The sequence below is a fragment of the Monodelphis domestica genome, chromosome 7 (assembly GCF_027887165.1).
Source record: "Monodelphis domestica isolate mMonDom1 chromosome 7, mMonDom1.pri, whole genome shotgun sequence".
Taxonomy (NCBI): Eukaryota; Metazoa; Chordata; class Mammalia; order Didelphimorphia; family Didelphidae; genus Monodelphis; species Monodelphis domestica.
The window spans coordinates 85,323,828-85,349,363 of NC_077233.1; the positions used below are offsets into that span (position 1 = coordinate 85,323,828).

The 25,536-nt window shown below is 37.3% G+C and overlaps 1 protein-coding gene across 1 annotated transcript in view; it reads right to left on the minus strand.

Annotated features, from left to right (window-relative positions):
* CCM2 (CCM2 scaffold protein) overlaps positions 1-25,270 on the minus strand; it is a 134,536-nt gene extending 109,266 nt beyond the window's left edge. Inside the window, exon 1 of the mRNA XM_056804885.1 lies at positions 25,085-25,270. Coding sequence (XP_056660863.1) covers positions 25,085-25,114 — 30 coding nt within the window. The 5' untranslated portion in view covers positions 25,115-25,270. The remainder of the gene's footprint in view (positions 1-25,084) is intronic.
* Between the last annotated feature and the right edge of the window lie 266 nt (positions 25,271-25,536).

Sequence of the window (25,536 nt, forward strand, 5' to 3'; positions counted from 1 at the left end):
CCCATGGTTACATGATTCATGTTATTTCCTTCCCCTCCTCCCAACCCCCTCCCTTAGCCAATGAGCAATTACTATGGGTTTTATTTGTGTCATTAATCAAGACCTATTTCCATGTTATTGATAATTGCACTAGGGTGATTGTTTAGAGTCTACATTCCCAGTCATATCTCCATCAACTCATGTGACCAAGCAGTTGTTACATCCATTACATGAATAGGCAATTTTCAGATAAAGAAATCAAAATTATCAACAAGCACATGAAAAAGTGTTGTAAATCTCTTATAATTAGATAAATGCAAATCAAAACAACTCTGAGGTACCACCTCACACCTAGCAGATTGGCCAACAAGACAGCAAAGGAAAGGAAAGTAATAAATGTTGGAGAGGATGTGACACAATTGGAACATTAATGCTGGTGGAGTTGTAAATTAATCCAACCATTTTAGATGGCAATTTGGAACTATGCCCAAAGGACTTTAAAAGACTGTCTGCCCTTTTACTCAGCCATACTACTGTCAGGTCTGTACCCCAAAGAGATAAGGAAAAATACTTGTACAAAAAAATTTATAATCACACGCTTTGTGGTAGCAAAAAATTGGAAAATGAGAGGATTCCCTTTGATTGGGGAATGTCTGAACAAATTGTGGTATCTGAGAGTGATGGAATATTGCTGTACTAAAAGGAATAATGAACTGGAGGAATTCCATGTGAACTGGAACCAAGAATTTATACAGAGCAAAAGAAGCAGAACCAGGGGAACATTGTACACAGAGACTGAAACACTGTGATGCAATCGAATGTAATGCACTTCTCTACTAGCAGCATTGCAATGATCCAGGACAATTCTGAGGGACTTATAAGAAAGAACACTATCCACATCCAGAGAAAGAACTGTAGGAGTAGAAACACAGAAGAAAAAAAAAATTTCCTTGATCACATGGTTCGATGAGGATATGATTAGGAATATAGACTCTAAATGATCACTCTATTGCAAATCATAATATGGAAATAGGTCTTGATCAATGATACATGTAAAACCCAATTGAATTACTCGTTGGCTACAAAAGGGGGAAAAGAAGAAGGGGAGTGTAAAAATGGAGATTTGAACCCCAGACTTCAATTCCCAGAAGTCCTTGGTAGTTCCCAGAATTCCCTATAACATCACCCTGAGTACTCACCTGAGTAGGAGAACACAATTTGTATTTAAACTGATTCGCTGCCTACTTCGCCCTCTCTCCCTGCTTCTGCAAGCACATGTATCTCTCAAGATGTAGTAAGTGAAATTGAATGGGCTTTTCAGCCCTTCTAGGCACGTACTTTCTTATTTTGTATTTTTTTTATTTCTTAATTCTAATAATCTTTAATAAACCTCATAAAATATAATATTTTTAGCAGAGAAACTAATTTTAATTGTTAGTTATGGCGGCCAAATGAGACGAGAAAACTCTCAATAATAAAAAAAAAAAGATAGCCTAGATAGTGATTTTTAACCCACGTTTCTCCAAAGCTTTTCAGAAAAGTCTCAAGATCTCCTACCTGCTTCTGCACTCCTGCAATCCGGACCTGTTTGACCCAGATCTCCATCACTGGTCACAACCCGCCCAGCCCCAGCAAACTCTAGCCTCAGAGCAGATCGCTCATCGCCCCAGGCCCAGGACTCACTTCCACCAGCTGGTAAAAAACAGGGGCGATTCTCCTTAGGCTACAATTAGCCTCCATGTGACAAGGGGTAGGGGATAGCAGAGGGGGAGAAAAAGGAGAAGGAAGAGACTTTTGAACTTATAAGCATGACTACTTTAAAGTAATATCTTTTGACTGTATTGATTCTTTCACTTAACTCACCTGGGAGTCAGGAGAGAATTTCAACTCTCTGTAATTCTTTGGCCAAATTTGAGATTCCAAAAACCCACCCTCACTATGGGAAGGCAGCTCAGTGGCTCAGTGAATTGAGAGCCAGTCCTAGAGATGGGAGGTCCTGGGTTGAAATCTGGCCTCAGACACTTCCTGGCGGTGTGGCCCTAGGTAGGTCACTTAACCCCCAAGCCCTTACCAATCTTCTGCCTTCTGACAATAGGCATCTAAATGGATAAAAAACCAAGGGACTTTAAAGAGACTGGAGGTTATATTTTTAAGGTATTTCTGACTCCATGTTATGATTTTAAGTTCATATATTACTGCATTCAATTCTATTCTGTTACATTGAATCAGTTCAATGTACTGGGGTTTAACTACTGTTAAATTCTGTTGCTTTTCCCCTATAACTACACTGAACAAACATTATTGAGCAGGCCCATATAAAAACAGCTTTTCTATTTTTGACTTTGTAAATTGTCACAAAGAGGATAGATGGACTCCATCAGAAAATTGCTATAACCACCTTTGGAAAATTTAATGAGCTAAATATCTCAAATTGATTTTAAGGGTTCTTTAGACATGATTTTAGAATTTTTCTTAACAATCTCTGGTCATTTTGCCTGCCCATAACACGAGGTAAGGCCCATTTTAGTAGCTGAAGTGAAATACAATTATAATCCCAACTCCCGCATTCATAAAAATGTGAATGGAAGCTGGGAAGTTAATCCCAGGGCATTGTACCCCTAGAAGTCTCCCCCCCAAAAAAAGGGAGCATCTCTCATTTATAATTCTTCAGCTCACTACTTTACTTCCACCAGAATGATATCTAGATTTCTTGATGATGTTCTAGACCCAAAATAAGTTTTACTTTGTTTAAAAATGTTTACCAAGGCTGAAAGATCTGCTACGTTTGTAAAAATTGTGACAAATATCCATCAGTTCATAGGCTTCTAAAAATGCCATATAGCAACTTATGTGAAATGATAGTGGGTTTGTTTGTTATTGTAATTAACTGGACTATTGAGAATTTTGGGGATATTGACACCTACATATTTGTACTACTGTTCTTTATATTAAAAAAAAAAACTGTTACCTTGATAATTCATTTGTTTGTACTCACAGTGGATCGTGGCCAGATATGAAGAGGAAATGATCTCATTTTTGGTGAGAAAGCATTGTATTCTATATTTTCTTATTTTCTTAGCTGACACAGTCTGTCAATGATTATAAGGTACATTTTTGAATTTTTAAAACACTTTTATTATATTTTTCTTACATATGCAATATACTATTTCAGTTTTTTTCCTCTCCCTTTTATATTTGGAGCACATGTCACCAGCATTAAGATTCTCTTTAACTTTTTGATTTAGCAGTAATATAAGTTTAACATACATTTGTCAATGCATGCCCCAAAAGCTTGAGACTATAAAAATGATGCCACTAATTGTTTAAAAAAAATTTGGGGACTTTGCTTAATGAGTCTGTCTGATTCCAGGACAAGATATACAAAAGAGCCATTGCACAGGCCAAAGAAATCAATCCAGGAAGGAAGAACTGATGTACTTCTAAGCCAATACTAAGGACTTGAATCTAGTGTGAAGACTCACTCTGAAAATACTTACAGACGAGTATCCCAAACTTGGCTCCTACTTGGCTTCTATAATCTAATCCCTTTTCTGTCTTTCATAGTGTGGCAAACTTTCTGTAGTCCTGGCTACTGACTGGGTAAATGCATCATTGCTTAGGTCATTTTAATTGGGCCCTGATTAAAGGACCTGTCATAGATTTACTTTTCCTTTACTTGGAATTTTTATACATAAGACTTTGATAGTCTGTATTTTCATTCAGAATTTTTTTTTTTAATTTGGATTTTTCTGATGTTTTTTTGAAATTCTCTTGCTAATTGATTCATATACCTCATAACTCAGCCATGCGTCCTTAAATGATCCTGTGTTTTACAATCACCCCCTTCAAGCGAGGAATGTGAAAATATTATTATTTTAAATTGCAAAGTTTAAATTCCTTTTGAGAAGAATTTTAGGTTAAGAAACATGCTACCTCTCCGAATCCAGAAACTGAACTGTTTGGAGAAGACACCATGAAGATGCCTCCAGACCACAAGCTGCACAAGAAGATCAAGAATGAACTTTGGGTGTGGTTGATTGAACATTTATTTGTATCTATATTTTCATGCCAAAGGGGACTGCCCCTTAACTGTTTTTTGGGGTTTTTTTTTGGTCAATGCGTCTAGCAATTATTGACTTTGTTCTTTTTTCCTCTTATCTTCAAATTATTGTAATCTTTAAATTGATTATGTTTTCATGCTCCTTTTGGGGAAACTTCCCAATAGAATCAAACGGGGAGGATGTAAAATGGAGATTTGAATCCCAAACTTCAATTCCCAGAAGTCCTTGGTAGTTCCCAGAATTCTCTATAATATCACCTTGTGTCCTCACCTGAGTGCAAGAACACAATTTGTATTTAAACTGACTCTCCGCCTACTTCGCCCTCTCTCCCTGCTTCTGCTTCTAAGCACACACTTGTCTCTCAAGATATAGTAAGTGAAATTGAATGGGCTTTTCAGCCTATGCCTAGGCACGTACTTTCTTATTTTGTATTTTCTTTATTTCTTAATTCTAATAATCTTTAATAAACCTCATAAAATATAATATTTTTAGCAGAGAAACTAATTTTAATTGTTACAGGAGGGAAAGAATACTAATCATGTAACCATGGAAAAATATTCTAAATTAAATAAATAAATACATTAAAAAAACAAAAACACCTTACCTTCCATTTTAGAATCAATACTAAGAATTGGTTCCAAGGCAGAAGGGCTGTATGGGATAGGCGATGGAAGTCCTATAGGTAGTAATTCTGTTCTGACTTCTTGCCCACTGCTTTCTCCTCTAGAGCAGACAGAACCAAGGTTTTGAGCCATAATCATAGAACCTCAGAAATGGAGGAGTCCTTAGTGGGGCTGCTAGGTGGCTCAGTGGATAGTCAGGCCTAGAGACAGGAGATCCTGAATTCAAATCTAGCCTCAGGCACTTCCTAGCTATACGACCTTGAGCAAGTCATAATTCCCAAATGCCTAATCCTTACCCACCCTTCTGCCTTCAAACAGATACTTTAGTATTGATTCTATGACAGGTTAAAAAAAATACTTGCAGAAATATGAATTAGAGTACCATTAGGATGATTCACTACTGATTGAACAATTATACTCAAGGGGTGTTAATTAAGAGAAAATTCTACTCTTAACTGGTAATGCTGTAGGATCTAAATTTGGTCCCATCCTGTTCAACATTTTTTTAGTGACTTGTATGACTTAAAACACATTGAAGACAAGCTTACTGAATTTATGGATGGTGCTAAGTTGGAAGAAATAATTAATACTCTGATTAACAAACTCAAGATTTGAGTGGCTAGGTGGCTCACTATAAAAAAAAAAGAAAACCTCAAGACATAAATCTGGAAAGTCTGAAATTAAGGTTTAATGACATTTAATATAATAAATGTAAAGTCCTACACTGGCATATGAAGGAGGGTGAAAACTTTATTTAGCAATTCATATGGAAAAAAAAAAGACTTGATAAGGTTGTGAGTCAACTAAAAGCTCGATATAAGTGGAAAATGTGATTGTCAAAAAGGCAATGCATTCAGACTACATTAGTAGAATGGGCTTTTTAATCATCAAAACACCACTTTGTTGAGTTTCAAAGGCATACTTCATGAGAGGCACTGACAAACTATATTTGGTTGGGATGAGGTAGAAAATTGGACCTTTAAGGTTCCTGCAAACTCTTAGTTCTTATTATTTTAGGTCTAAGTTTCTCTATGAAACCTTCCCCAGGGTATAGCTCTATCTTATTTGAATTTCTATTATATTTTCCATCATACCACTTTTTTTTAAACTAAAAACTAACTTTTAACCTAACTTTTTCATGGGTTAGGCTTCTCTTTCCAACCAGAGTATAAACTATTTAAGGTGAAGGAGTACACTTGATATCTCTTTTGTATCTCTCCACTATGAAGATAATATTCCACTTGCAGCAGAAATGGAAAACCTGCTGATGACTTAGCACACATAATTAAAGAGACATTTTTTTCCTTGTTTGCAAAGGAAAATTTTTCCACATGAATTAAAGAATTTTTCATTTCCCACACTATCTCTCTATTTGCTGGATACAATAAATAATGGATTCTTGCCTTCTCACAAATAATGATCCTAGGCCGTTAAAAACGAATATACTAAGATTAAAAGCAAGAAACACACTAAAAATGTTTTGAAAAACTTTTCCTATCCCAGTGATGGTGAAACTTTTAGAGTGCCCAAACCGCAACTCTTTCACAGTATGTGAACTGTTTCCTTATTCCAGACAGGGGAGGGAGGAAGCACTCCTATGGGCTGCTAGACAGAAGGGTGGTGATTAGAGAACGGTCCTTATGTTTCCCCTTTGGCATGCTCCAGCACATGTGCCATAGGTTTGCCAACATGGTCCTATCCAATTCATCTTCCATATAGTTGCCAGTGATTGTCAATCAATTTCAACCAATTTGCATGCATGTATTACTAAATGCCTATTATGTGCTGTCTCTAGGGATGTAAGAACAAATAAGAAAGAGCCTCTGCAACAAAGAAGCTTACAATCTAGCCAAAGGGAAACAACAGGTGTGTGTATATGGGTTTCCAATAGGTGCAAAAGAGAGATGATAATTTGGGGGATGGGGAGAAAGCTACAAACATCTAAAGGAATCAGAAACGGCTTCATATAGAAAGTAGCAGCTGAGCTAGGCCTTGAGTGAGTTTGGAAACACCTCTAAAAGGTAAAGGTAAGGAGCCAGTACATTCCAGACATGGGGGAGAGTCAAAGGCACACAGTCATGGATGAGGGGCAATAAGATGATAAGTTTGGCTAACCTGGAGTGTTAGCATGATCTATAATTTGCTGGGAAAAACTAAACATCAAACAGATGTTAGAAAGAACTGGAAACAAAATGGGTATCCATCAATTGATAAATGGCTGAACAAATTATGGTATGAATGGAAAGGAATATTATTGTACCATAAGAAATTAGAAAAATGACTTGTTGAAAAATGAGTTGATTCAGGGAAACCCAGAAATACATGAATTGATGTTCTCTGGTGCCCTCCTTTTCAAAATTACCTTGTATTTATTTTATATATATTCTGTATATGCTTTTTTTGTACATTACCCTCAATAGAATGTAAACTCTTCAAGGGTAGGCAGTTTAATTTTTGCCTTTTCCTTTTTCCAGTGCCTACCACCCAAGAAGCACTTAATATATTTTTTGATTGGTAGTAAAAATGAAATCTCTCATCTACATAATTTAGGTTTGTAATGTTAATCATATAAGCAGCACTGTGAATTAGAAAATATTTTTTTAAAAGGACATAGGAAAGTAAAAAAGAACTGCCATAAGAGAAGCAATAAGGGCTCTCCTTAGGCCTTGACCTGGACAACTGTGTCTAAAACACAGTTTTAGAGAGGAGGGCAGCCTGCTGAGCTAATAGGGAAAAGTGGAAAGAATGTTGGCTTTGCAGTCAGGAGAGACAAGGGTTTGAATCTCACCCCAGACACTGTGTAACCACACGAAAAAATCATTAAATTGTTTCCTCAGTAGGAATGGATACTTATACCATTCACAACATAGAGTTGTGAGGATCAAATGAGATGCAGCATAAAGTGCCTTGCAAGCTTTAAAGCCCTAAACATCAGTTATGACCACTAAAAGCAAACAGAATTGGACATTAGGGGATGTGGGCTTTATACTTTGAGGTGTGGCTTAATTTCTCTGACTACTGCTAATCTTATAGGGCTTTTGTGGAGATCAAATGAGAATGCATGTAAAGTACTGTAAGGAATTAAATGTATGATTTGACTAAAATATGTGAGAATTCTAAAATATTATGGTGGTCACCAATTTAAAATATTATAGCTTAAGTCAATATGACTTTTAATAGCTTTTATTTACAAAAGGGTGGAAAGAGTGAAAGTAGAGAAATTCAAAAAGAGGGTAGAGCAGATGCCTACCCTATCACACTAAATATTGCTCCTGTGCTCAGGTCAACCTGGCAGGGCTTGTTCACCCTCAACCGAAGGACCAGGTGTTCCACCGATGCCGCCTCCTCCAAGAGGGGAAGGCCTCTCCAGAACTAATCTCTCTCCAGGAAGCCAGAAAAGGAAAGGCCAGCTACTCACTCACCCAAGAAATAGTCCAAGAGCCAAGGTCCAAGTTCCAACCCAAGATCCAAGCTGAAATGTCCAGCGAAGCTCTGGTGAAGACTATTCCCCAAAGACTATCTCCAGAAGACTGCCTGCAGAAGAGACTCTCTCCAGATGAAGAAGTTCAGAGCCTTTATAATGACTTCTTGTCCCTTCCCCTCTTCACAGGGGCCAATCACAGCTTCCAAATTGCCTAGCACTGTCCAGGAAGGCAGTGTTTGTGGGATCTACTTCTCACCTTCTGAAGGTGTTAACTCTTATCAAAAAATTCACAAGTTTCTGACTGATTGAGTTATCACCCATTTTAGCAAATGACTTGCAAACACTCTTGCTTATTGTCGAGTTCTGGAGTTATCACTCATTTCAACAAGTGTGAACTCCCTTACTTAGTGAGGTACTAAGTAGGGGTACTAAAAGAAAGTCTGATTTATACTTCACAGTGCATTGTAAAAAAAAAAAACAACCACAAAATGCTATGCAAATAATGATGAGCTTTCATTATACAACTGTATGTAAAATAAAGCAGAAGATTAATAAACGGGGTAGCATTTTCTCTTCTAGGTCTAAAACTCTACGATTCTAGGACACCAAGAAAGGAGTACATGTTGACACAAACAAAAAGGGATAGAATCATAAAAATTAATCAGAAAGACCCCAGTATTGGGAGTCAAGAGACCAGGAATCTCTTTTAGCTAAGCTACAGATTAATTGTGTGACCTTGGACAAATCATAACACATCTTTGGGGCTTAGTTCCTTTATCATTAGAAGAAAGGGATTAGATTAGTAAAATCTTCTCAAGTCTCTTCCAGTTCTGAAATTCTATGTATTTCTGATTTCAAGAAAGAATATAATGACAGCAAAAAGAAAAGACAATTGTAAAAAATTAAGAAAAGCTAAACTTCATGGTAGCATCTAGTGAAAAATCAAATATTTCTATCTGCTTTCTTACTTTAAGTCCCTTATGGGCAAGGACCACATAAATTATACATAGCTTACAAATTTTATATCTCACTGGACACCTAGCCCAGTACTTTGCACATAGTATGTATGTAGTCAATAAAAGTTTGTTGAATAAATCTCAACAACTCCTAAGGTATGTCAGAACTACTACATGATACAATAATTTATATTAATCAATTGATAACCATTTATTAAGCACATTAATGATCAATCTAAATCACTTGGAGAAATTTAAATTTTATTGTATATTCTCTATAAAGAGGTAGGGAAATAGATAATATATATTTAAAGATTTTTAACAAAAATATTTAAAGTAAGAGTTTCTTGTCATACAAAGGGTAAGTTTCAATTAATTATCTGGCAAATTTACTTATGTTGAATAACTCATTCTCTAATGTTGCTAGATAAGTGAATCATTACATTATTATTCTATGTATGTATGTATACATAAGCAAATGCTTTCAGCATATGAGGAGTTTCAAAAATTGAAGATACAGTGGGCAGCTGGGTGGTTAAGTGGATTGAGAGCCAGACCTAGAGATGGGAGGTTATAGATTCAAATCTGGCCTTAAGATACTTCCCAGCTGTGTGACCCTGGGCAAGTCACTTGACCCCCATTGCCTAGCCTTTACCACTCTTCTGCCTTGGAACCAATACAGAGTATTGATTCCAAGACAGGAAGTAAGGGTTTAAAAGAAAAAAAAATGAAGATACAGAATTGATCAACTAAGGAAGAGGTCCTTAACTTTTTTGTTTTTTTGATCGAGATTTACTTTTGAATTTTCTAAAACCTTGTAATGGCTGAAAATATTATTTATCAGGGATATTCATAGTCAGATTTGCAGATTTAGTTAGCTGAGTTTACCTTCCTGTTAAGCCTCTTCTATGCTGTGATAAAAGTAAAGAAGGGTGTTAGTTATTACTTTTTAACAGCTTGGAGAACAACCATAAAAAGTTCACTGGTAAGCTGTAAACAACCAATTCAAAACAATGATTTAAGGTATTCTGGAGTCAAATTAAAAAACTACGTAAGAAACTAAAGATAACCCCCTAACTATAAGAATAAAATATGGCATATAGCCAGACACTATTGTTATGTCAAATCATTAACTTTTTTTTAAATACAGAAGGATATTATGGGGACAGGGAAGATATTAGAATGTGATAAGTGATTGGGGTGTAAAATTTGTATCAAACATTAAAAGAAAAAATAAAAGTATTTCCTAACACTCAGTGAGAAAGGTTCTTGGCCAACATTGCCCTGGAACTCAATTCAGTTGTCTGATTTCCTCCAGCAGGTTCCGATTTATCAAATTTATTTATCATTTTATTTATTTATCAAATTGACAAGATTTCCTCCAAGTGATCTGACCTAAAGATGTTTTTTGAAGAGTCAGGTATGTTAACATGAAGCAGGAGTTAAGAAAATTTCAAGTGCAAGGCAAATTTCTATTGATTCTATGATTTGATTTCTTCAATATTCTGAAACCAAGCTTTTTATCAAATCTTGATAAATCTCAATAGGTCAGCTGAAGTTTATCATGAAAGAAATGGTATTTTGCCCTGTCCTGACATCCATGGTCAGCTTGTGATGTTATCACAATATCCCAATAAAGCTCCTGAAAGTGTCACAACTGACTCTTCATCTTCTGTACTGTTTTTACTCAGCCCAAGGAGCCTATAAGAGTCAAAAGGTATAACCTCACTCATTCAAAAGCAAAGATCCTAAAATTATCATTGCTTCTTAATAAAAAGGGAGGAAAAAAAACAAGAAAACAAGAAATTCCTGACAGATGACCAATAGAGACAGAACAAAGGAACACAATTCTAGGCAAAGAACATCACGTTCCAAAAGTCCAGAGACAGGTGTAGCCCACTATCTTTCCAAAAGTTAGTTGGTTGTAGGGATAGCTTTTTACTTCTTTGTGTGCTAGGATTTCATAAAACTTTGTGAAAGGTTTTTTGTTTGTTTTTTGTGAAAGGATTAAAAACAAGCTACCTCAAAAAATGATAAATGATGGAAATGACCAATATTGGGGTGAACATGGATAAAAGCCACTGAACTGTTAATGTCCTTTGACCCAATGACCCCTCTACTGAACAAATACCCCCAAGGAAGTCAAAGATTTAGTAAAAAAAAGAACAATGTGAAGCAAAATATTCCTAGAAGCATTTTTTTTGCATAGCAAAAGACTGAAAACAAGTGGGTAATCATCAGCTGGGGAATGGCAAAACAAACTGGTACTTGAAATGTTCCTGTGCTGCAGGAAATAACGAATGCACATGGGAGAATTCATAAATTGATATAGAGTGAAGTAAGCAGAACTAGAAGAGAAATATGCACAATGAATACTGTGTTATAAACAAGAAGATAAATACAAGGAGTCCAACCTATTGATGACTAGTTTTGGTCCTGGAAAACAGATGATGAAATGTGCCTCTCTCCTTTTGATGTTTACTGCTGCTCTTAAATTGTTTAATTTTAGTAACTTTTAGTTAGTAACTTTAAAAGTACAGTCACATTCCTCTAATCCAAGGAACAAAGAGTGTACTTTATACATATGTTCATGACTGAAAAATTAAACTTGTCAAATGAGGAAAATGCCCTATATGGATGCCAACATTTTAAGGGATTTTATTTTTTTAATCCTTTCTCTGCTGTTGTTTTAAAATAATAATAACTAACATCTATGTATAAATGTTTTTTATATAAAAGGTTTTTTATATAAAAAGGTTTTAATTTATATAAAAGGTTTTAAAAAAGAAATATTTCATTTGATACTTTACAAATGAAATATTTCTTTTAAATATTTCTTTTTTAAAACCTTTTATTTTTTATGATTTTAAATTGGTTTTTATTGCATCTTCAGTCCTAAATCCAACAGCAATAAGACAAGATAAAGAAATTAAAGGCATGAAGATAAGTAAAGATGAAATGAAACTATACCTATTTGCTGATGATATGGTATACTTGGAAAATTCTAAGGAATCTACAAAGATACTGAGAAGATAGCTTCAACAAAGTTGCAAACTACAAAACAAACATTCAAAAATCAACTGTATTTCTACATAATAACAAAATGCAAGAAACGAAAATAGGAAGGGAAATCTCATTACAAATAACTACTTCTTAAAATTCCTGAGATAGATCAACAGAACAAACTAGACAAGGGAGAATCAGAAACAATAAAACTCAATAACTTAGTTTTCAATAAAGTAAAAAACAAATTAACTAAGAATAAACTCTTTAATAAAAACTGGGAATTTAGGAAAGCTGGAAGGCAGTCTGACAGAAATTAAACCAATACCTTACAACAAATTCTAAATGGATATATGACCTTAATATTAAAAATCATACTATAAAAGAATTAGAAGAGAAGTAGATCACATACACCTTCACGGGTATGGATTAAGATAAGCATTTTTTTTTCTTTAACCCTTCCCTTCTGTCTTAGAAGCAATACTCAGTATTAGTTCTTAGGCAAAAGAGTAAAATGGGCTAGGCAATTAGGGTTAAGTGACTTGCTTAGGGCCACACAGCTAGGAAACATCTGAGGCCACATTTGAACCCAGGAACTTTCAGTCTCTAGGACCTAGCTGCCCTTAAGATCATACAATTCTAAATTCCAGCTTATGTTTAAAGCTAAGTCTTGTTCTATTATACTATGTAGCTTATGGGAAAAGAAATTATTCATATGCATCAAACTAATATGTACAGGCTGGAAGTATTTATACCAAGGCTATGGTGGTATCTTTGAGGTCTATTAAATTGTAAGGAATTACAAATATCAAAGTAACTAACATCAAATCCAGAAAGGGACTGTTGTGGAATATTGAAGGACAGGGTATTTTCATTTTAAAAAAAAAGGAAAAAGAGATGAGGAAAATAAATCAATAAAGCATTTAGTAGGTGCCTTCCACACACAGATCAGGCATCCTGCTATACACTGGGGATACAAACATAAAACAATTCCCTCACCTCTGAGAATTTACATCCTACTTCAGGGAAGAAAAGTGGATACATTTTGGATCTTCTGTAAGCATCAACTGAGGAATATGTGAATAGTTTGTAAATGTAAGAATATAATGGAATATTCCGTGCTCTACCAAATGAGGAAATAGATTACATACCTCCTGCTATCCTAAAGGTTTTCTGTATCCCAAACACAATAGACCCTGAAAAAATGTACATTATGCTAAAACTACGTGTTTATAAAAATTAAGAGAGCTGTGTCAAAATATACTTCTCTTATAGAACTGCATAAACTAGACTTTTTAAAGAAAAGCTAAACAAAAATCCATTTTTATAAATCCACACTAGAGAAGTACATAGAGATGACAATATTTAAAAGTACTATATCAAGGGATCTGTCTGATCTAGGGTAGGGAAGACACCAAAATAATGGGAAAATACCCAAAAGGTAGCTAAAAACATCAATAACTACAGACCCATATACCTCTTTTCTCATCTTTAAGACTGCATACACATTTCATGGTTATATTTGATGAAAAAGGAAAAGTATACTTTAAACACTGCAGAAAATATAGGATTGTGATAAAGGATGGAAAGGTTTGTTATTGATTGCAAAATAGCATTTCACTTGATAGAGTGATGCACTTTTCAAAATTCTCCTCCAACAAAGAGTCTCCCATAAATGTTATGGTCATACAAGATTCCTTGATAAATGCAACTTCAGAAATAACTGTTTGATGACATTAACACCAACCAAGGCATAAGGGTACCCAACACCACTGTGTTGAAAGATCCAAATGGAAAAGGGATTCCCTAGTTGCTGAAGTCCTCCAGATGTTATCAGCAAATAACTGGGATTCACTGCATCAATTCCAGAACATAAACACTTATGAGCATATCCTCAATTATGCTCATCATGACTTATGACATCAAACAGATTGGCCTAACAATCTATACAGGAAAAACTGAAGAGATGGAAAATATCTACTCTACAACATATGTCCAATCCATTTAGATGGGGCATATAATAAAAGCAATGCAAATGATGAATATGAACCAGTATTGAATAGGAGGAAGAAAGAAACTGGACTACATTTGGGGAATTTTGCAATGCTTTTAATAATTCCAAAGTGCTCCCCACTACAAAGTTTCATTCTTTTTGAGAATTTTTATTGATGCCTTTTGTTTCTTACAATTTTGTCATTTCTTAATATCTTATCCCCCACCCTGGATTGAACACTCTTATAACAAAGAAAAAGTTAAGCAATACCAACCTATGAAAAGATCACATTTGATAGGAAATAGAACAATTTACACCTGGAGTCCTTCCGCTCTACTGAGTACAGAAAGGTATTTCACCATACTTCTAAAACTGGAAGACTCATGTTTTAAACACAAATATTCTTCATGTAATACTTGCCTCCTGTGAATGTTAGAACATCATCATCTCTGGAGAATTGAAATGGTGAATGACTAAAAAGGCAACAAAGAAATGCACAATGGGCAAGAGTAAGTTATAACCTTTTTCTAAGGCTCACTTATTCTTAAGGAGTGGCAGAAGGCTGCCTGTGTAGTTAAATTGAAGAGGGATAACAGATTCAGAGGTGAGGAGTGTTAATGGTAAAATTTAGGGTTGAGACTGAATATATATTTTTTAGTTGGTCGCCAGGGGTTTAAATTCTAAATCCCAATGAAATACTCAAGTCAGAATGGAATGTTATGTTGTTTATTTACAATAGAAAGAAGAAATTAAGAATGAGAGAGGGAAAAGGGGAGGATAGCTGCCCCGGTCCAGTCTGAACCCAGCGGGAGTTCAGAGGCCTCAGCCAAGGGGCTTTCCCAGAGGCTGTTGCCTCCAGAAAGCCAAGGAAAGGGTGTCAATCTTAGCATTCACCGTGTGATCATCTCAGGGAAGTAGTTTGAGGTCTCAGGCTCTAGTTCCTCCAAGTCTAGTTCCACCACCTAGTCCCTCTCACAGGAAGTGACGTGAAATATAAAGGCAGTTCTTTACATCACTTCCTGTGTCTCACATGTACCAATGGTGACTTAAACTTGGCTTTGGACAGCCCAGGGGGTCAGTCACTTGTTTCTGATTTGTCACTTGCTAACACACATGGGTCATAGACCTAAATCCTTAAGTGGGGGTGTATACATTCCTGGTTGCTAAAATTCTAAAGACTAAGCAGGGTGGAATAAATCTAAAATTCACAGGATTAAGGGAAGAGAATTACAGAAGAACACTGACAAGAATCAAACAAGATGAGAAAAGCCTATATCATAGGGTCAAGAGACATTGTGACTGGACAAACCACTTCACTCCACCTACAGATCATCAGTCTTCCCCTCTGAAATCAGGACCTGTACAACTACTACAATTTTTTTGGAAAGAAAACACAGCAAACATTAAAGTACTATAGAAATAGGCCTTATCTATCTAATTCCTTACTCCAGCCTCCATGATAGGTTACCCAGACTCTGTATGAATACTTATAGTGACAAGGTGCTTACTATCTCCAAGGACAGCTGAGTTTTCCCCTCATATTGAACTGAGTCAGTCATTTCATCCCTCTAGGTTTCAGTTTCTTATCTATAAAAATATATGAGCATGGAATTTCTTTCTTTGGCACAATGATTTTTCTTTCACAGATCTTTAAAACAGATCACAGTAACCAAGTCCTAAGGCAACACTATGTCAATACTTTTTCTTGGTACCTTACCTTGGGTTAAGTATTTTCCTTGGTTAATCAGTTAATAAGCATTTACTACTATGCATCACACACTACAGTAGGTGCTAGGAATACATAAACAGCTAATTAGCAGCTCTGAAGCAGGTGAAATTCTTATATAAATGATTCTTTTACAACAAAGAATCACTTCAAAACTTTTTTTCATAAGCTTTTCCAGTAGAATGGAAGGTCCTTGAGAGCAAAGACTACTCCTATTTTTAAACTTTTTCAATCTTAACTCCTGGGACTATGCAAGGTAAGCACTTAAGTGTCCATTTAACTGAAATTAATATTACTCTGTAAGTACAAAGCAAGCTACCTATGCTTGTTCAAGCTAACTTATCTAAAATAAAAAGAAAATTCTGTGGTCACCCAGGGCACTTTTGAGTTCAATGTCCACAAGTAAACAAGAAATTAAATACTAGTTATTTCACATATTCCTTTTTGTCTGGTTTTTAAGGTTATCTTTTATTTAGCAGAAGTTGTAGTTTTAAAGAGTTTATGCTATCGGAGTCATCTTTCACATCAGTGTATTTATGGTTTTATTTTGGGGTTTTGGTCATGTAAGAGTTTGCTTTTATAATGATGACCAATATGGAAGTATGTTTTGCATGACAGTAAAAAATTTTTTAAAGTTTATGCTGCACCAAAAATTCAAACACATTTTTAAATTGTAAAGGAAAATAGCATTTCTAGAGTCTCAGAGGTTCTTTTTCTAGAACAGATCACAATGAAAGTTGGGATAAATCCTAATAATCGTTTAATCTAATTCTCCATTTACCGGGTGAAAAATAATTCACATTTGGTTCTATAATTACATTGTGGCAGAACCAGAACTAGAATGCTAATCTCTAGTATTATATACTCCAGTCCTCTTGATTGTTGTTACTCAGTTGTTTCAATCATGCCTGACACTTTGTGATCTCATTTGCGGTTTTCTTGGCAAAGATATTAAGAGTGATTTGCCATTTTCTTCTCCAACTCATTTTTTAGATGAGGAAACTGAGGCCAACTGGGTTTGAAGTATCTTGCCCAGGGACTTACAGCTAGTAAATATCTGAGGCCACATATGAACTCAGATCTTGACTCTAGGCCCAGTGACCTATCCATTGCATCACTTAGTTGCCCCAGTCGTTTTGATAGTATGAATAGCTGGCAGCTAATTTATCTTCATATTTGTTTTTGTTTAAAGTGAGTTAGAGTGACAATGCAGCCCCTAAACACACTTGACAATATACAGGAAGCATACTAAGCAATGAGAAAATACTGGAATGGGATATAAAACAATTTAATAGAAGATCAAAGGTGAACTGAATAAGGTTATTCAATTATTATTCCTCCAAAAAATTACAATGGGCATTTTATTCATCAGTAAAGTAACCTACAACAAATGATGAGATACTTTGCTGTATTGTTTATGGCTAGGTGATATAGGGAGGCTTATCTCTTTTCTCATCCTTCCTACATCTCTTTTGCTTTCCTCAGTTACAAAGTGTTCACTTGCCCTTCCCCCCCAAATCTTCAACCTCAACTTCTTCTTATTATTATTATTATATAATTATTATTGTAATCCATATTACAAATCCAAATTAATTTTATTCATTTAATACTCACTGTCAAATAAATGCCTTAATCCTTTTTTTTTTTAACCCTTACCTTGTCTTAGAATTGCTAGGCAATGAGGGTTAAGTGACTTGCTCATAGTCACATAGCTACAAAGGGTTTGAGGTAGGATTTGAACCCAGAACCTCCCGTCTCTAGGTCCCCTCAATCCACTATGCCATCTACCAATCCCCAAATGCTTGAATTCTTTTTATTTATTTAAAAATATTTTTCCATGTTTACATGATTCATTTCCTTTCTCTCCCCTCTTCCCTTGCCCCTCCCAGAGCCAACAAGTAATTCCACTGGGTTGTACGAATACTTGATACCCATTTCTATATTATTCATTTTTGCTATATAACAATTTTTAAAATCCTAAACCCCAAATCACATACCCATATATACATGGGATAAGTGATGTCATATGTTTTCAAATGCTTTAATTCTTTTTTTTTTTAAGCCCTTACCTTCTGTCTTGGAGTCAATACTGTGTATTGGCTCCAAGGCAGAAGAGTGGTAAGGGAAGAGTGGTAAGGGCTAGGCAATAAGGGTTAAGTGACTTGCCCAGGGTCACACAGCTGGGAAGTGTTTGAGGGCAGATTTGAACCTAGGACCTCTCATCTCTAGGCCTGGCTCTCAATCCACTGAGCTACCCAGCTGCGTGCTGTGCCCCCCCCCCCCGCTTTAATTTTTAATACAGCTATGAACTAGAAAGGTAAAAGGACAGTTTGGTTTAAGAAAAACAAAACAAAATTGAATTTTGCCACTGGTCCATATAGTCAATCAAAGAATTTCCCCTTTATCCCCTACTTAAATGTCTTCTTGGCTGGGAAAAAGCATCAAAGCAAAGCTGACAAATCCAACCCTGCTATTTGAAGACTACCTGGTGCTTGTAGTCTCTGCAACAGCTATTTAAGAAAGGGACCAAGAGAAGAACAAAACCAGCAAAAGCAACAACAAAGTTTTTTCAAAATATAGTACCTACAATTCACAAATTTCTAAATTTTAATGCTTAGAAGGATAAGGATGTAAGTCCAAGAAGAACATTTTATCACATTTGGTCTTGATTCTAAGTTTTAGAACAGCAATAAATAACCTTCATCACAAAGATGGCTTTAGATCCCTCATCACCTCATAGAATTACCCGTTTTCTGGGCCAAAAGGAATCTTAAAGCTCTCCTAGATAAATTCCCTCAATTTAAATATGAGGAAATTAAGGCCGAAAGACATTAAGTGATTTGCCAATGTTACTCTACTAATTTAATGGTCTTTAAATTTCTCTACACAACTGCCAAAGTGATTTTCCAAAATTGCAAGGCTGATCCTGTTAACCCCTACCCAATAAACTACAGTTTACTCCTAGGATCAAATAAAAACTCCTCTGATTAGCATTTACTCTCCACAACCTGGCTCCTTCCCATCTTTCCAGTTTGAATATGCATATATATATACACACACATATGTATATGTATATTTAAAAAACCCTCCAGGTACACCATGAAATAAACATGCTGGCTTACTTACTGTTACACACTAAAATATTTTTCCCCCATCTCCAAGTCTTCACATTATCCTATAAAAGGAGGTCTGCCTATGACTATGCCGATGGAGACAATTTCTTAATTAAGTTTTTGTTTGACTGTGATCATGTGCCTAACACCCTTTGCTCAAATTCAAGACAGCCAAAACAGTACTTGATTTTGGGTTGAAACTAGTAAAAAGAATGCTAATATGACCGTAGCATATTGTATCGAGTTTAATAAGTATGTGTGCTGTTTCATGGTTCCGTTATGCATCACTACCCCAAAACTATCTGGCTTATATAAAAATAAGCTAGGGCAACTTGCTAGTATGTAAAAATAAATTCTAGTACCACTCAGGTTAGATCACTGAATTTCTTAAAACTACAACTTAAAAATAGTCATTGGTGTAAGTATTTCAACTGTCTTATCATTGCCTTCATATCAAAATTACTGAGTATTTTACTGTTTAATCTTAAATCCCCAGAATCTTATTATAATATGCCCTCATATTTCTCTATTTCAAATCATAAAATTTCAGGGCTGAAATGGACTTTAATGGTTATATAATCTTACTGCACGGAGCAGCAAGGTGGCACAGTGAATAGAGCATTTACTTGGAGTTGGCACCTTCCTCCTAGGGTTGTTGCATCATATGAGATAATCATTATAAAGCACTTAGCATGGTACTCGGCATTTAGTAAGTGCTACATTATTATTATTTTGCTTGAAGATTTCCAGTTAAGAGTAAGTAACCTACTATTTCTAAAGGTAGCCCCTTCTATTTATGGATAGCTCTAATGGTTAAGAAATACAGTAGGATCTTAGTTTTACTGGAACTCAAAACACATTAATTCAGGTATATGCAAATGGCAATAAAAAAAATTAAGGGGAGAATGTGGAAAATAAAAAAATTTAATTATGCACTAAATCCACACCATTTTTCCAAGCAACATAGTCTTGAAGGAGTTTACCCATCTCATTCTGGCTCTGAGAAGCATTAGTGTGAGCTGCTCCAAATCAGTCTTTTTTTGAGAGGTCTTGCTTATAACAAGAGCAGTGATTCTTTTTGTTTCATTAATACTGGTTAGCAATTTAATAATGGCCCCACAGTACAAGTGTTTTAGAGATGCTGATAGCTCTGATAAGCCTAAGAAAAGTTACAAACTACCTTTATATATATATATATATATACATATATATATATATAAAATGCTTATTGAATAATGGTATATTGGACATGTAAAAGGAACTCCTACCTTACATATTTCCTTGCATAAAGCTTAAATTCTTTCTTAGAAAAATATCTGCTCATTGCTCCTAGTTCTGCTCCCTCCCCCCAAAACCAAGTCTAATCTCTCACTTCTCATTAAATCAAATATCACATGTAAAATGCTTGAAAGCACAATACAAAATGCTATTATCTCTCTTCTACATGACAATATTTAAAAATCCTTGAAGACAGCTATAAAACCTATCTCCCCCTACCCACTTCAGTCCTCCTCTCTCTTTGCTCTCTCATTGACCTCAGCAGTTGCCAAGGATTAAATTAACACCTCCACACCAATGACTCTCAGATATTTAAAGCTTTTATCTTGCATCACCAGTTGCTTGTTGGACATCTCAAACTGGACAGAGACAATACAAATTTCAACATGTCCAGAACAGATCTCATTATCTTCCCCTTGCTCCAGCCAGCCCTTTACTAAAATTCGCTATTTCTATCAAAGTCTATCCAGTCTTGAAGGTTCATAATCTTCCTGGATTTTTCACTCTCCTTGACCCCATATGTGCCATCAGTTGCCAGGTCTTGGCATTTTTACCTTTATCTCTCTCACATTCCACCCCTTCTCTTCACTCCCACCACCACCAACTTCAGGCCATCATCATCTCTCGCCTAGATTATTCCACGTATCCTAATGGGTGTCCCTGATTAAATTCTCTCTCCACTTTAATCCATCCTACACAGTTGCCTAAATGATTTTAAGAACAGATCTGATCATGGCACTTCCCTTCTCAATAAATTTCAATGGCTTCTTCCTAACTCTAGAATCAAATATAAACACCTCTGTTTAGTTTTCAAAGACTTTCACAACTTGATCCCAATTTATCTTTTCAGTCTCAAGACTTTCCCCTCTTGAAATCTGTGATCCAGCCAAACTGGCCTGATCTCTGTTGCTCACACAGGGCACTCAATCTCACATTTCTATGCCTTTGTACTGTCTGTCCCCCACAACTGACCTGCAATACTTCCTCACCTTTGATTTACAGAATCTTTTTCTTCCTTTAAGACTTAGCTCAGGCACTACCTCGTACATGTAGCCTTTCCTAATCCCTGTAATTGGTAGTGCCCTTTCTCTCAAACTATCTGGTATTAAACTATATTTATTTGCATTTATTCTTTTTATGTATTGTTTATACTACTGTATCTTGCTATCCCCCATTAGAATATACTCTTTATGAATACTGCTTCTCTTGCAGTGTTTTTATTTAATAATAGCACTTAGCACAATGCCTGGCATAGAGCAGGTGCTTAATAAATTGTCACACAGGATAGACTTAAGGCCCTCACCATTCTCTCCTCCGGAGCTTTTTAACTTATCAATGCACTTTCTAAATTGAGATACCCAGAACTGAACACAATATTGCAAATGTGATCTAGCCAGGGCAGAGACCAGCAGGACTATTTCTTCCTCATTTCTGGAAGATATGTGTCTCTTTCTCCATGAGGCCAGAGACTATCTTAGCTTTTGGACCGGCCATCTCACAATGCTGACTCATGTTGATCCTGAGTGCAATAAAATCTTCAGGTATTTTTCAAACTGTTGTTGAATCAACCTCCCCTACAATTTTGTTAAGTTTATTTCTTGAACCCAAGTATAAGACTTTTTGTTTGCCCCTATTAAATTGCACCTTCTGAAACTGAACCCAACCCAAACTGACTTTCCCTTCTAAAGGTCATTTTCTATAGCAAATTAATGTCACTTTTCTGTAGTGAGTTATCTTCATCCAATGCACCTTGAGTAGTGGTCCAATTCCTTGTTTGTCCTCCTTTTCTTAAATACAGCTCAAAAGACTCTAGTTGTCTTTATGTACTTTACTAGCCTCAGGTCCTTCTGAGTTTTAGCACTCCAAAAACAATTCTTACAAAACCATGTCAGACCTTTCTATGCATTCTGGTAACAGCCATTGCTTGCACATTCTGTACATTATCTTCTGAAAATCTAAAGTACATCCATATTGGTCTCTTCAGATAATTTTTCTTCCTCATGAGAATTACTTCCCTTTGTGTCTAGACTTTCCATTCTTTTTTTTTTAAAACCTTTATCTTCAGTTTTAGAATTGATACTAGATATTGGTTCTAAGGCAAAAGAATGGGTATGGGCTAGGCAAATGGGAGTGACTTGCCCAGAATCACAGCTGAGAAGAATGAGGCTAAATCTGAACACAGGTACTTTCAACTCCAAGGCTGGCTTTCTATTTACTGAGCCACCTAGGGGCTCCTGGACTTTTCATTCTTCAATAACCTATCTTTTCTGGGATTCTATTCTCTAGTTTACAGGATCCTACTTGTCTTTCCTCTCAAATATGATGCCTGCTCTACTCAAGTCTGAAGTACATCACAAACTATGCCCGGCTTTCCACAACTCTATCACATGTTCTAGTCTGTTTCCTCTAAAGAAACCGTTTTCTAAGGTGGTAATCACTCAAAAGTCTCTGACAATTGCAGTTTAGTTTGAATAGGGAATTTGAGGCAAGTAGATGGTATAAAGGATGAAAGGATAGACCTGATTAACAGGAAGACCAAAGGTCAAATCTTGTCTCAGACACTAACTACTTATGTGCTACCCAGGGCAAGTCACTTGACACCATTCTGCCACAAAACAATACCACCTCCACCCCAGTTGTAAAGCTAACTAATATTAGTGTTTTGCAAGTCTTAAAGCACTATCTAAATGTTAGCTACTGTTGTCATTAGCTATTAGTTAGATTCACCCACTTTCCAACCTTGACCTATTTGCAGACCAGCAGATCAAATATATTTAAGAAAAATTTGCCTTCTTCAGCAGTGTTTCTAGCACTCTTTGCTGCCACCTTTCCACACGATTGCTACTACAGGTAAAGCACATGCCATTCTAAGTTAATTTTAACACCCAGTATGTGACAGGTGTGTTACTGCAACAATCCACAAAAAACAGACCTGGTTCTTTTTTTATTTCATGTACGTCATGTTCAGATGCCATTATTAGGCATACACTGAGTGATCTCTCCTTTGGTTTCTCAATTAGCTCTATAGTTGAAAAAAATCTAGAATTTAAAAGTGTCTTTTGGGGCTGACATCTACCAAATCATAAATTTTGGAAAAAATTCAACTAATTTGCAATACACATTTTCTTAGTTACAAAAGAAAAGACAGAAGAAAACATTAGATGTTAAACCTAAGACTCATTATTGCACATGAGTCCAAGTGAGACTCTATCTAATGTGGACCATTCTTTACAAAAGGCAAAAACTCAAAGGAAAAACTCTTCAGTAAGATGTGTACTAAATTCTACAACCCAGGATGTGAGAAAGCTCGATTTCTGTTTTAAACCTGTGTGGTTTCATCTCTTTGTATAGATAAATATGAAAACTATAGGCAGACATTTGAATCAGATCACAATTTATTTAAATATACATGCTTTTTATTAACACCTACCTTCCATTTTCAGCCAAAAGCTACTACTGTAGTTGGTGCTCCTTTATTTTTAGGAACAAAGTGAGCTATTTGTTGTTTCAAGTCTGTAATTAAAGCCATCTTTTAAAACTGCAAAAACTAGGACCTTGGTGAAGATCATCAGCAATATTTCCAATTCAATTGCCAAAGTATTTTACAAAGTCAAATCAAACTGGTTGCCCAGTATGTTACATCTAACAAGTTATGAGAGCACACATTTGCTCTGACTTGAATTCCAAACTAAGGTCTAATGAATAATGTCCAAAACAATGCTAACCTCATACCCATTTGGCTGAACCACATATAACTCACAAGAACTTCTCAAATCCCTACTCTTTCCCTTTCCTCTCACAATCGGCCACCCCTAGGACCACCATTTCTTCTGCCTCCCTGTTCATGAACACACATCACATCACTAACTCACACTGAAAAAGAAGCAACTACCATTTAGAGTTAATTTCAAAGCATCTCAAAAGAGAACAGTGGGCCCAGAAGAAAGGAATTTACTGTGTTTCGAGAAAATGCTTTTTAACTAAGTCACAGAACTTGGGGGCCTACAGACTCCTACCGCGTGAGTTTCCCTTTCATTCGGGCAAGTTCTGCCAAATCTTGCCTTTCCCACCCCATCTTTCTTTTTGCGACCATCCTAAAACCCTCCGTCCGACCCACCAGACCTGCCCACATATCCTTTTCGCCATCAGTCTCCAGGTTTTCAAAGAGCCTACATCTCCTCATCCCTGGGCGACTGGGATTCCCACGTCTCCTCGGTACTCACAGAGCGAACATCCTCAGTAAACAGCCTTTAACACCACCCACAGACAGCGCTTGACTCTGTCCTAGTTGCCCGGTGCACAGTCCAACCGAGCTTCCCCTTCTCTCCCCATTCCTCCACTCTGAATCTCCACGGGTCCTACACTTTACCCATCCTCAACCCCCCACCCAACGTGTACACACTGACACACACTTCCCGGCAGGTCTCCCACCACCCCAATCAAGCCCAATTTCCCCCTCCCCCCACTAAAAACGAAAGAGCCTATCCTAGTCCTCCTTTCCCTCTACCCCACCCCAGCTCCTCTAGGACCCTTCCTTCCTTTAGATCCTCCGGATCCCTCCCCTTAGATCCCTAGGACCCTTCCTCTCTTTGAAACCTCCAGACCTCTCCCCTTGGCCGCCCAGGACCCCTCCACCAAGAGCCCCCAGGACTCTTCCTTTAACGACCCCAGAGTCCCCCAAGACCCATCCGTCCTTTACCCCCCACCCCCCGACCTCTCCCTTCAGTCTCCCAGAGCCTTTAACCCCCCCACCCAGGAACTCTGCCTTTAGTCCCCCAGGACCCCTCCCCAGAGTCCCCCCACTCTGGCCCCAGCCCTTTTCCCCTGCCCTGAGGTTCCTCTGGCTTACAGCTCCTTTCCTAGGGGTCTCCCAGCCCCTCGAGGCTCCTAGCCTGGGGGTCCACTCAGGACGCTCCCGAGGTTCTTACCTTCTTCCCTTTCTTGCCCTCCTCCTCCATGTCTCATGTGTGTGACTTTGGCAACGGCGCGGCCCCCCCAGGGGCACCCCGGCCGTGGCTCGGCACCCCTGCCCCCGCCACGGCGGCCGCTACATGCCCCCTCCCGCCCTCGCGGCCCCAGCCACAGCCTCCGCTCCCGCCGCCGCCGCCGCCGCCGTGCTCGCGGCCCGTCACCGCCCACCCCCCAGCCCCGCCTTCTCCGGCCTGGCCCGGCCCCCCGGGGCTCAGCGGGGACAGTCCCCGCCCCGGTCCGCAATGGGATAGACCGCGCCCCCTCCACCCCACCCCCGACTTCCGGGTCTGACGGCCCCCATCCTATTGGGATCGTCCTGGCCCGTGCTCCCCGCCCCTCAGGCGCGCGCCAGCCCGGGACCCCGCCCCGCCCCAACCGGGCGCGCGCGGTCCTTCCTTCCGCGCGAGCG